This window comes from Phyllobates terribilis, unplaced genomic scaffold (assembly GCF_046119375.1).
Source record: "Phyllobates terribilis strain yellow unplaced genomic scaffold, ASM4611937v1 Scaffold_7__3_contigs__length_470593459, whole genome shotgun sequence".
NCBI lineage: Eukaryota > Metazoa > Chordata > Amphibia > Anura > Dendrobatidae > Phyllobates > Phyllobates terribilis.
In genome coordinates, this window is record NW_027362767.1 from 23445373 (window position 1) to 23458935 (window position 13563).

General features: G+C 50.0%; 1 protein-coding gene across 1 annotated transcript; it reads right to left on the reverse strand.

Moving 5' to 3' along the window:
• On the reverse strand, nucleotides 1-13067 carry LOC141152837 (serine protease inhibitor A3L-like). Its single transcript, XM_073637490.1, has 5 exons — nucleotides 12915-13067; nucleotides 1430-2093; nucleotides 1063-1333; nucleotides 834-981; nucleotides 1-256 (listed from the first exon to the last, which is right to left on the reverse strand). Exons 2-5 carry the CDS (start codon nucleotides 2070-2072, stop codon nucleotides 53-55), a joined length of 1266 nt encoding a protein of 421 aa, XP_073493591.1. The 5' UTR covers nucleotides 2073-2093; nucleotides 12915-13067; the 3' UTR covers nucleotides 1-52.
• Between the last annotated feature and the right edge of the window lie 496 nt (nucleotides 13068-13563).

Sequence of the window (13563 nt, forward strand, 5' to 3'; positions counted from 1 at the left end):
TGAGCTCTGCGTCATCTTTATTACTTTCACATCCCAGAATCGTAGACACCGGTCACACTTCCACGTTTTTCTTCAGTGGGTTGGTGATTCTTCCCATGAACAGAATTATATCAGTCTCATCATCAATGATGAGAACAAGAAATGGTTTGTTCACTTTTACATTGGGGGGAGCAGAAAAGAAAGTCATGCCATAGCCGGAAAAAGGACTCCCTTTCGTGCCTCTGTCATCAACGTTGAGGATGACCTTGTGGACCACCTGGAGCAAAAAAAAAACCAGAAGACCTCAAATACAGTGTCAGTACATTGCCATGGAGAAGTCAGGAAGGGTGTCGAACTGGGGAGATGACCACCCAGGTGCCCTTCCATTGAGTCACGGACCGAGAGCCCATCTTACCCTCTATCAGAACATGTAAGGAGCAGTGACCGCTCCACTGGTGGAAGCCTCAAGCATAGCCAAGCTGGCGATTGCCTTAGACTTGAATCTTGCAATCATGGCCACTTCTTCATGGTAGAAGCTGATGTGGTTTAGAGTTTCCTTAGGGATGGGAATTACTAACCTGGGATGGTGCTACAATCCTCTGAATGACACCCGGTGGTGCAGGTCACAGACCGGCGTGCATGATGATTAGTAGGGTGCAAGCTTGTAACAAGCCAAAGTGGGCGGCGGGTATTGGAAGCCTTATGGGGTGGCAAAGATGTAGGTAGGAGTATTTGCCCCAAGTGCTTGGTGCCAGAGACGGGCCGACAAGACCTTCTATCTTTGCCAGGGTAGGTAACTGGAAGTGCTCGTCCTTACACATACTGAAATGGTCACATGGGAAATAACCACCTACCTGTGACACCCGCAGTTGGACATCCTGGGAAATCCCCGAGAAGTTCGCTTGGACACTAAAAGCCGTCGCCATGCCCAGATCACTCAGCACTGTTTTTAAGTCCAGGGAGGAGGTGATGGAAAACTTTGGCAAGTGAAGGTTTATTTTACTGAGGAAAGAAAACCTTTAATGTTCAAACAAAGGAGACGGACACATTGCAACATCCGAAGAACCGACACATCGTTCTTACCATTTTCCCATTGATTTTCTCCATCCGCTGATCACGTCCACAGACAAAGCTTCTTCTACATCATTGATCTTTCCGTGCTCGGGGACAATGAGGAGCATAGAAGCTTCGCTTTTGTACGGGATCTCGATCACAGTGCACAGAAGCGTCTTGTCTTGGTGAATGTTGTACACACCTGGGTTACTCATCATAGGAACATTCACTGCCGTGTCCTTATCTACAATGAACTTGTCATTTGTGGTCAGCGGTGGGGCAAATGGAAGCTTCCATTCCCCTATAGATAGATGATAAATATAACATAAACTGATAGATGTTGATATATTAGATTATTATAGATGTGCTTTAGATCGATAAATATTTCATATCTTACCCTTAAACAAGACAAAATTGACCAGAACCATTAATGTGTCTGGATCCACGTTTTTGATAACCTCTGGGATTTTTCCATCAGTTTTGGTCTTCACGTGATCATTGATCTGTCCCTTGACCTGTGGTCCTTCTGTGAAGTCCGTCTTCACGATCTCCGCCTGGTAGTAATGCTTCGTTTCATTACGAAAACTTTCAAGGATTTCCATCTTTTTGTCCACAAATATGGCGTTTCCAATGTTGATCTGTAGGTCGTTCTGAGGTTGGCTCAGAATCTGCTGGAGATGGCCCAGTGCTCCGTGCACTTCTGCCTCCTGTGTGAGGTTCTGGTTCAGGACATCCAGGATCTCCTGGTGGGTTGTGGATCGAGCTCCCAGCACCAGTGTGGACAACGCGGTGGAAATACTCAGTGGAGAGAAGACAATATTTTGGATTTGAGATCCCTTCACCAGTGATGATTTGGAGGCTACGTGCTTAAAAAGCTTCAGTGCAAATTCAGTATTTGCTGTAATTATTGCACTTTGGGCCTCTTTGAGTTGTTCACCCTCTTCCGTCTTCTTGGGCTCCTCACGTGGAAAATTGCAAAAGCGCTGGTCCAAAGCGATCACCATGGGGATGAACCATATGAGATACTGGAGGACCTTCATGACTTCTTGGTAAATGCTGACCTGTAGAATGCAAAGTTGTACCCTTCATGCCATCAATATTAAAGTGCAGCAAAATTCTTGACATTCCTCATTCTCATTCCTGACAACCCCTTTAATAAAGAAAGAACAGCAGATGATCAACCACAGGTCAAGCTCTTGACAACCTCCACTTTGCGGGGCGGATGTTTCCATCGTATGCACATTTTCCACTACATGGAATAAGAGAAAGTTGATCAGGTCTTCCCTCCAACTCATAGTGTAGGGTCCAATGCAGGGAGCGTTGAGGTTCATGCGCCCTAGTAGGGTGGGATAACCCCATTAATCTAAGGGGAAATATTTCTCCTTGTGGAGAGTGACAAGCCAGACCTGGCCCCTTTAAATATTTCACTCTTTGTTTCATTGCAGCCATTTGGTAAATTCTAAAAAGTTCATTTTTTTCTCATTAAAGTCCACTCTGCACCCCATCTTGACTGAAAAAAACAGAAAAGTAGAAATTTTTGCAAATTTATTAAAAAAGAAAAACTGAAATATCACATGGTCATAAGTATTCAGACCCTTTGCTCAGACACTCATATTTAAGTCACATGCTATCCATTTCCTTTTGATCCTCCTTGAGATGGTTCTACTCCGTCATTGGAGTCCAGCTGTGTTTAATTAAACGGATAGGACTTGATTTGGAAAGGCACACACCTGTCTATATAAGACCACACAGCTCACAGCGCATGTCAGAGCAAATGAGACTCATGAGCTCAAAGGAACTGATCAAGGAGCTCAGAGACAGATTTGTGGTAAGGCACAGATCTGGCCAAGCTTACAAAAGAATTTCTGCATTACTCAAGGTTCCTAAGAGCACAGTGGCCTCCATAATCCTTAAATGGAAGAAGTTTGGGACCACCAGAAGTCTTCCTAGACCTGGCCGTCCAGCCAAACTGAGCAATAGTGGGAAAAGAGCCTTGGTGAGAGAAGTAAAGAAGGACCCCAAGATCACTGTGGCTGAGCTCCAGAGATGCAGTAGGTAGATGGGAAAAGTTCCACAAAGTCAACTATCACTACAGCCCTCCACCAGTCGGGCCTTTATGGCAGAGTGGCCCGATGGAAGCCTCTCCTCAGTGCAAGACATATGAAAGCCTGCATAGAGCTTGCTCAAAAACGCATGAAGGACTCCAAGACTATGAGAAATAAGATTCTCTGGTCTGATGAGACGAAGATAGAACTTTTTGGTGATAATTCTAAGCGTTGTGTGTGGAGAAAACCAGACACTGCTCATCACCTGCCCAATACAATCCCAACAGTGAAACATGGTGGAGGCAGCATCATGCTATGGGGTGTTTTTCAGCTGCAGGGACAAGATGACTGGTTACAATTGAAGGAAACATGAATGCGGCCAAGTACAGAGATATCCTGGATGAAAACCTCTTCCAGAGTGCTCTGGACCTCAGACTTGGCCAAAGGTTCACCTTCCAACAAGACAATGACCCTAAGCACACAGCTAAAATAACAAAGGAGTGGCTTCAGAAGAACTCTGTGACCATTCTTGACTGGCTCAGCCAGAGCCCTGAGCTAAACCCAATTGAGCATCTCTGGAGAGACCTGAAAATGTCTGTCCACCAACGTTCACCATCCAACCTGACGGAACTAGAGAGGATCTGCAAGGAAGAATGGCGGAGGATCCCCAAATCCAGGTGTGAAAAACTTGTTGCATCATTCCCAAGAAGACTCATGGCTGTACTAGCTCAAAAGGGGGCTTCTACTCAATACTGAGCAAAGGGTCTGAATTACTTATGACCATGTGATATTTCACTGCACTGTATAAGCCATGCATGTGTGGCACCCCAGGGGGTCTGGTCCGCCACAGTGGTAGATATACCATGTCTGAGAGCGAGCATGGGTTTTCCTGGTCAGGAGCACATTTGCTTGCAACGCCTCCTGCCCCAGTCCAGGGAGGGGAGGAACCTGCCCTTTATAAACTGGATCTGGGGCGGGGTTAGGAGGTCTAGTTCCAGAGGAAGGGACAGAGGAGCAGCAAGGAGCTCTGTAGGAGCCAGGAGCTGAAACCAGGGATTGGAGCTAGCAGAGCTCATCCTGGCAGAAGACGCAGAGGACCGGACACCGGAGTCCGAGGCTGTGAGGATATCCACATCCAGCAGCAGAAACCACCTGGCAGGGGATTTCAGGTCCTCTGGCCATAGAAAGCCCGGAGGCTCAGTCACACGCAAGGGACCGGCACCGCCATCGAGGAGCGGAAGGCACCAAAGGCCCCAAGTCACCAGCCATACGGGTGAGCACCACACGGTACACTCAGGGACGTGGGCTACTACACGACTACAGCAAGGTAGCCAGGAAGAGTGCAGTCAGACGGGAAGGCCTACACCTCCACCTGGCCAGGGGAACTCTTGTTCCCTCACAGACTGACCAGGCCTCTAATGTTAGCCAGTACTCCTGGCAGGGCCTTCTTCATTACCAACAGTAAAGACCCTGAACTGCACTGCACGGACTCTGAGTCATTTCTGCTGCGCCCATGCACCACAACCCTCACCATCTGCACTCACTGCCCTGAGGCTATACTCCTCCCGTGAGGAGTTATACTACCCTCCACTGCGCACACAACATCAGCCTCAGCGGTCTGCCCCGCAGCGGCGGTTCTCAGTGACCGCAATCCACGGGTGGCGTAGTTGGACACTTCAACATTAAAAACCAAGTAAACAGATCCGCCACTGGTTTGACCACCCTGAGCCATGGGACCGGGTCGCCGCCACGGAGACTACAACCCCTGACATTACACAGAGACCCGGCTCCGGGTATTCCCCCATACACGGCCCAGGGGGCGCGTCAACTTTGGCGTAGTCGGCAGGATTTCGTGCCCGCAACCACCGGGTGCTGCGTGCCTGAAGAAAGACTGTGATATTTACCGTGGTGAAGTTTCCCGCTATCTGCAGCCGTTTTCCCGCCTTCCGCCGCCATTTTCCCGCCATTGGGCGCCATTTCTGGGACACCGCGCGGGAAGAAGAGGGGCATGGATGCCAAAAGCGCGCGAGAGCTGAAGCCCCACCTTACGCACTGACGCTGCGCAAGGTCCTGGAAGGAGCCCAGCGGACGCAGACGTCACAAGCACACGACGCAAGGTCCTCGACCCCGACGATCGCCTGCGGAGCCGCGGCCTATGGAGAAGAAGCAACGGAAGGTAGTCCACGGTTAACTAGGGGGGAGGAAGACACCAGAAATGGAGGGAGCTCCCACCGCCAGCGTGGCTGCTGCCGCAGTGATGCCGTTCACGATGCCGTATATCCCCAGAGCGGCATGGTTACCCCAGTACTCAGGGGAGTCGCATACCCTGAGCGACTTTAAAGAAAGACTGAATAGCCTATTTAAAGTATACCCCCTGTCCGAGGAACAAAAAGTGAGCATCCTGACAGGCCAGTTAATCGGAGCAGCCCAAAGAGAAGTTAAGTTCTGGTCAGCCAGCGAAAAGGGGACTGTAAAGGAAATACTAGCCCGTCTAAAGGACACTTTTGATACCCGCACCTCAGCAGAGATTAAACTAAAATTTTATGGATGCAAGCAGCGGGCGCAAGACAGTATACGGGACTATGCTTTGAATTTGCAGGAGGCCCTGAGAGCCATTAAGCAGGCAGACCCCAACAGCGTGCGGAATGAGGATAAGCTGTTGACTGAACAGATCATTGAGGGTCTACAGTCCAGCGCCCACCTAACCCAGTTTCGTGTAATGGCCTTGCAGAACCCTGATTTGGACTTTGTGCAGTTTAAAGACAGGGCCATCCGGGTGCTCCGAGAACCGGCACCAGGTGGCGCTGTAACCCACAGGCGCCCTGCTATCACTTATCACCAGGAGGCGGCGCCCTTGTCTGCAGAGCCTGTGGGAGCTGATGCACAGGCTTTGGACAAAGCCCCGGCTGCAGACCTGCACCATCAGGTCCAAGAGCTGACCAAAAGCGTTGCCACGCTAACCAGAACTGTGCAGTCTTTACAGGTGTTCCCCCCAGGAAAGATCCAGCTGGCTTCCAGTCCGGAGGACGTTCCTCGACAGAGGAGGATCCCATCGTCCAGAGGAAGACCCAGCGACCGCTACGACCAGGACGGACAACCCATCTGCCGCCGCTGCAACCAACCAGGACATATGGAAAGGTACTGTTATTTAAACGGGCCCAACCTGGGGCAGAGGGCCGACCCCCAGGCATAAGATCATCAGGCCCATCGAGCTGGCGTGATAAGTATGTAGGGGGATGACCGGTCTTGCCTGTGGTGCTGGATGGCATTCCTATGAGTGCACTACTGGACACCGGGTCACAGGTAACCACCATCCCCTATGTGCTTTTTAAGCAGTACTGGAATGACTCAGATATTACCTGCTACCCAGATGACGATTTGAGCATCATCGACAGCAATGGTCAGCCCGTACCGCAGGTGGGATTCAAAGAGGTGACCATCAAAATTGGTAAAGTTGAACTGCCAGCGCAAGGACTGATTATTTTGGACATTGACCATCGTGAAAGCCACCCTAAGATAACCTTGGGTACTATTGTTATTGAAAATTGTCTTGCAGAGATAATTGTTATATTACAGCAGGTTGTGGTGAACGCCAGCTCCAGCCAGCAGCGTGTCCTACAAAAAGAGATCAGAGCCCTGATGAAAAGGCAACAGGTAGAACTGTCTGGTGGTGAGATTGGTAGTGTAAGGATGAGTAACCCGATCCCCATCGCCATGCCCTGAAAGAGTGAGATGATGATCTGGTGCCGGACTGCAATCGGTTTAAGAGGAAGGGAATACCAAGCTATGGTAGAACCCATCTACTCAGACAGTAGGCCCACCATTTTGACAGCACGGGGGGTGGTCGATGTACGCCATGGGAGGGTACCCGTCCGCATCCTAAACATTGGGGAAAGAGAAGTATACTTGCCCCGGTATGCCACTCTAGCCAAATTGTTCACCGTTAACCAAAACTCTGAAAAGTCCGTGGAACCCTTGCCTCCATCTCAACCAGAGGAGAGTAACGGCTCCAAGAAACAAATGGAGGACTGGTGTCAGAAGCTGCATGTGGGCACCGACTCCACTCCCTCACACCAAAAACAGGGAGTCTACCGGGTGGTGCAGGAGTACGAAAGAGTCTTTAGCAAACACCCGCTAGACTTTGGGCAAGTAAAGGGGGTAGAACACCACATCCCCACAGGAGACCATCCACCCATAAAGGAAAGATACCGACCTGTACCCCCTGCACACTATCAGAATGCCAAGGGAATGTTGCGAGAAATGAAGGAGGCTGGGGTAATCACGGACAGCTGTAGCCCCTAGGCAGCTCCAATAGTTCTTGTGAAAAAGAAAGACGGCACCATGAGAATGTGTGTAGATTACAGAAAGGTCAACAGTATCACACACAAAGATGCGTACCCGTTACCTAGGATAGAGGAATCTTTAGCTGCATTAAAGTCTGCTAATTTCTTCTCCACTTTGGATCTTACTAGCGTTCACCACCCCGATGGGTCTCAGCGAATCTAACTGTATGCCGTTCGGGCGGTTGATGGAGTGCTGCCTGGGGCACCGGAATTTCGAGACGGTCCTGCTATACCTGGACGATGTCATTGTGTATTCCAAAACATATGAGGACCATCTGAAACACCTGGCAGAGGTGTTTGACGCCCTGGCAAGCTACGGCCTAAAGGTGAAACCCTTCAAGTGTCATCTACTGAAACCAAAGGTACAGTACCTGGGACACGTGGTGAGTGCTGACGGAGTAGCTCCAGACCCTGATAAGATCACAGTGATTAAGGACTGGCCAAGACCCTCCAGCATAAAGGAAGTGTGGCAGTTCCTCGGGTTGGTAGGCTACTATCGAAAGATTCATCTCCGGGTTCACCAAAATGGCAGCCCCTATGCAAGATCTCCTGTTGGGTCAGTCAAAGACCAAGAATCAGAAGCCGCCCTTCAGGTGGGACAAGCTGGAAGAGGAGTCTTTCCCCCAGCTGAAGATGGCCCTCACGGGGGATGAGGTCCTGGCTTACCCTGATTACGGCCAGCCTTTCATCCTGCACACAGACGCCAGTAATGTGGGGCTAGGAGCCGTACTATCCCAGATTCAGCAGGGCAGAGAGCGGGTAATTGCTTATGCCAGCCGAAAACTACGGCCCACAGAGAGAAACCCTGAGAATTATAGCTCCTTTAAGCTAGAGTTCCTGGCACTGGTGTGGGCAGTGACTGAACGTTTCAAACATTACCTTGCCTCTGCCAAGTTCACTGTGTACACGGACAACAACCCGTTGACACACCTGGACACTGCAGGACTTGGTGCCCTGGAGCAAAGATGGATGGCCCGGCTGTCCAACTATGAGTTTACCATCAAATACCGGGCGGGACGCACAAATGCCAACGCAGAAGCCATGTCCAGGATGCCGAACTTGCCGGACGGAGGGGAAGATCCAGAAGAACTGGAAGAGATTGAACTCCCTGCGTTCCACCGTCATGGGATTACCCAGTCTTCCCACCGTGTAAGGGACAAGCACTCTGCCACGTTCAATCCCCTACCCCACCACAGCTGGGCGGAGACGCAAGACAGTGACTCAGCCATCCGCCTGGTAAAAGATATGCTGACACAGGCTGATGCCCGCCTTGACCCAGACGCTCCGGAAGAAACTAAACAGCTCTGGAAGGAGAAGAGTAAACTGTTTCTCTACAAGGGGAAGCTGTGCCGGAGAATTGTCAACTCCCGGACACATGAGCTGACCTGGCAGGTAGTGGTCCCGAGACAAGACGCGGCTACGGTCCAGGAGGCATACCACGACGGAGCAGTGCACTTTGGATGGAAGAAGTTGGAGTTCCTGTTGCGTGAACGGTTCTTCTGGGTAGGCATGAGAGAGGCCATTGAGAGATGGTGCAGAGACTGTGGCCCGTGCAACCTGAGAAGGAAGGACCGTGCCAGCCAGAAGACTCCCCTGCAGCCCATCATCACCAAGCAGCCACTAGAACTGGTAGCCCTGGACCATGTGAAGCTGGCTCCAAGTAGGTCCGGGTACGTCTACGCCCTCACCATCGTAGACCACTAATCCCGGTTCCTGGTGGTGGTCCCTGTCAAGGACTTAACAGCTCAGACAGCCGCTCGAGCCTTCCAGCAGCACTTCTGCCATCCACACGGGTATCCGGAGCAAGTGTTGACTGACCAAGGTCCAGCCTTCGAAGCGGAGGTCTTCCAGGAGTTCTGCAACCTGTATGGCTGCAAGAAGATAAGGACAACACCCTATCACCCCCAAACCAACGGATTGTGCGCGAAGATGAACCAGGTGGTGATAGACTTGCTGAAAACGTTGCCCCTGGAAGAACGCAGTCTGTGGCCTGAAAAACTGCCCGATCTTGTGGACTTGTATAATCACATCCTAGTAAATTCCACCAACTGCACACCGGCTTACCTAATGAGAGCAAGACCTGGTAAGCTGCCTATTGACCTGGATATGGGAGTCCTGACACCCGAGGACACCTCGGCAGAGGCAGACTGGGATACAGAACGGCAGCAGCAGAACCGGAAAGTGCAGGAGAGTGTTGAGAGAAGTCTGTCTCAAGCAAGAGAAAGGCAAGAGAGGACTTACAACCAGCATGCTCCCGCTGTTCCCCTGGCACCTGGAGAGCAGGTCTTGAAGAGGAAGAGGCAGCTCCATAAGTTGGATGACCAGTGGGAGAAATACCCGTACACAGTACTGCCCTCAAGTCATGAAAATCCGAAAGTGTACATTATCAGTAAGGATGGAGGAGAGACCACAGCCACTATCTCCAGAGACCACCTGAAGAAGTGTCCAAAGAAGTGTCCATCAGCTGCAAAGCACTGATGAAGACCAAGATAGCCCTCAACCCACAGAGGAAAGGGAAGAAATGGTCAGTACAGTACTCTGAGAATTTCCCCGGTCCTGGACACAAATTAACAACGCTATTGTGGTACCCGTCCTTACCTTTCTCCAGCCAGCCCCTCAAGGGCTTACAGATGAGTAAGTAGTGTTGGGAGAGCAACCGGCCCCGGAGGCAGAAGATTCCATACCAGCAGCCCAGGAGAATCAACCCTCTGCTAGTAGTGAGCCTGCCGTGCCCGTGGTAAGCCAGAGAGTACGCAGAAAGCTGCCCAACCTACCCGTAACATCACCAAACACCTGTAGTGCAGACACTAGCGAGCCCACTACACAAGGGGTAGAAACAGGGGAACCAGAAAGAACACCACCAGATAGTGTGTTACGTAGGTCAACCAGGAGCACTAGAGGTCAGAAGCCCGCTCGCTGGAGAATCTAGAAAAAAATGATATATACCTGCATATTGCAAATGTTGAAATGTTTTATGTTTGTTGCATGAATAATAATTATGTTTTTCAAGTTACCCGACAGGGTCTATGGACGGACAGGTTATGGACAATGAATAACCGGAACTGTACCTTGTGAATAGTTGCACCTGGTAAGTGCCCCTTTCGTGCCAGACCACAGAACAAAAACCCATGGAGGTGGCTGAAGACGTGGTCCAACGCCGGATCATCTATGCCCTGTAGCCACCCCAGGGCCTACGTGGAGGGTTTGGGACGGGTCCCTCAAAATACATCTTGGGTGACATGGACACCTGGTTGCGGAAGCGCCGTGATCTATAAAGACTGAACTCCTTGTACATATGTTGTTGTATTATTGCTTATGCCCTGTTATGTGTGTTTTAATAAAATGTGTTTAGTCCCGGAGTACTAAAATTTACTAGGGGGGAATGTGGCACCCCAGGGGGTCTGGTCGCCACAGTGGTAGAAATACCATGTCTGAGAGCGAGCATGGGTTTTCCTGGTCAGGAGCACATTTGCATGCAACGCCTCCTGCCCCAGTCCAGGGAGGGGAGGAACCTGCCCTTTATAAACTGGATCTGGGGCGGGGTTAGCCAGTTAGTTCCAGAGGAAGGGACAGAGGAGCAGCAAGGAGCTCTGTAGGAGCCAGGAGCTGAAAGTCAGGGATTGGAGCTGATAGAGCTCATCCTGGCAGAAGACGCAGAGAACCGGACACCGGAGTCCGAGGCTGTGAGGATATCCACATCCAGCAGCAGAAACCACCTGGCAGGGGATTTCAGGTCCTCTGGCCATAGAAAGCCCGGAGGCTCAGTCACACGCAAGGGACCGGCACCGCCATCGAGGAGCGGAAGGCACCAAAGGCCCCAAGTCACCAGCCATACGGGTGAGCACCACACGGTACACTCAGGGACGTGGGCTACTACACGACTACAGCAGGATAGCCAGGAAGAGTGCAGTCAGACGGGAAGGCCTACACCTCCACCTGGCCAGGGGAACTCTTGTTCGCTCACAGACTGACCAGGCCTCTAATGTTACCCAATACTCCCAGCAGGGCCTTCTTCATTACTGCACGGACTCTGAGTCATTTCTGCTGCGCCCATGCACCACAACCCTCACCATCTGCACTCACTGCCCTGAGGCTATACTCCTCCCGTGGGGAGTTATACTACCCTCCGCTGCGCACACAACATCAGCCTCAGCGGTCTGCCCCGCAGCGGCGGTTCTCATTGACCGCAATCCACGGGTGGTGTAGTCGGACACTTCAACATTAAAAACCAAGTAAACAGATCCGCCACTGGTTTGACCACCCTGAGCCACGGGACCGGGTTGCCGCCACGGAGACTACAACCCCTGACATTACACAGAGACCCGGCTCCGGGTATTCCCCCATACACGGCCCAGGGGGCACGTCACATGCTCCTCTGGGAAATGTAATATCCAAATCGCCTCTTCATTGAGAAAGAGGACTTGAACTCTAGCGCCACCTATTGGAAGTAGCAATCCTACAAGTCACAATCACCCCTTTAAAGAGCCTTTTAATATGACCTAGGATAAAAGCCAAACCAGGAATCTCCATTTGCAGACATGGTGTTTCTGGGTATTGTCCCTCATCAGTGAAAAGTATGAGATCTGATTTGGGTAGGTGAGAGGCTTAAGACTGAGATACTTTGCACTGATGACGAGCAATATCCCGAAGCAATGTGTCTGCAAATTGATATTCTGGTTTGGCTTTTATCCATAAAGCCATGTGACAAGGCTCGTTAAAGGGTCAATATTGACTTTTAGGATTGCTACTTCCAATCCTCTTCCTCTCTGAAAAGACAATTTGCATATTAAAACCCCATTAATGTAATATTTTCAGGGAAGCCTCAGACTTTTCCAGTCTGGTTTGATATATTTTGTATCCATTTGGGTCCTCGGTTTGAAGAAGTTATACCAAAAGTTGGACTATTTTTTGGAATGTTGAATGTAACATAGTTTAAGGAAAAGACACGGTGACGGCACTCCTGGTAGGTGGTGCACATGTGGCATCCAATCCCATAAAAGTGTATGAAGAACTTGGCTCTCAGATGTAATCAATTGTGTTGAAATTTTATTATTAGCAAAATCCAGACATAGGGGAAAGACTTTTCGATCTACAATTTGACCTTCATTGGTCCGCTGGATAAGGCGATATTGCTTGAACAAGCGCAACGAAGGGAGATCTGCGGTATCCATCGCTGTGTGTTAGAGAAGCGCCGAGTTCTTCATACACGAATGTAACATTGTGACACAAAGGAAAGACATCTCATGAGGAGACTAAACATGTACATAGCATTCCATGTGCTCAGGGGTGACAACCCCTGCGGGACAAGTACTGGTGGCCCTAGTGGTTGTCACTCGGCTTGACAGAAAAGGAGAACTTAAGCCCTTGGTTTTTCAGGGGTGGAATTGGTGAGGATTTTTTGACTATATAGTAACGACGACTTCCTAACAAGATACTACTCTACTTACAGTCCTGTGTTGCTACATGAGACCCTTCCATCCTCCCCCCAACGCACCTGAAAGCGGCGAGGTGTCAGCCGGTAATCATCGGTATATCAGTATAATAAGAGGCTTTTATGCTGCAATCTCTGGAGGGTTCCTGGTAAATTGTTTTTGTAACTCCTAATACCCAGGACAGGAACAGAACAGCAGTTTATTTGCTCAGTAAATGATACTTTGTAACCTGTCAATAAAACATTGTAGAAAGTTTCTCCTCTTCCGTCCTCGGCTGCTTTTTATTTTGCTCATTTTGATGTTTTTAAACAAAGATTAAAAAAGTTAAATAAAAAAATGTCTAATTCTCCAATGGTTTTTCTTCCGTGGTTTTAGTATATTGCTAGTGAGTTAGAGGTGGGAGCAGGAGACCAAGGATTGGATGTCAGCGGGAGTTGGATTACATTGTAAAGTGCTGCTAATCATCTGTATAAACAATGTCAGATATTGGGGGCAACAATGAGGAAGAGAGCGGTGCGGAGATGGAGGGAAGAAAGAAGGAAACGAAGAAGAGGGAGCAAGAAAGGGATCTGCGAGGAAGATGGGAAGTGTGACATCTGTATCGGTGCCTCTGCTTCTGTCACCAGGTGGCGCTGCGCTCTCATTGCGGTTGACGCGGGGCAACAGTTTTAGTTTTGTGTTCTCTGGGACTTTTAGTCTCATCCATTCTGG

What these genes read in the sequence shown, in the direction of transcription:
- LOC141152837 (XM_073637490.1), bottom strand. Translation starts at nt 2,072, where the DNA reads ATGAAGGTCCTCCAGTATCTCATATGGTTCATCCCCATGGTGATCGCT. An exon ending in CAATTTTGTCTTGTTTAAGG is followed by an intron (nt 1,334 to 1,429) that starts GTAAGATATGAA and finishes ATCTATCTATAG; the next exon opens with GGGAATGGAAGCTTCCATTT. An exon ending in TCCAACTGCGGGTGTCACAG is followed by an intron (nt 257 to 833) that starts GTAGGTGGTTAT and finishes TTTTTGCTCCAG; the next exon opens with GTGGTCCACAAGGTCATCCT.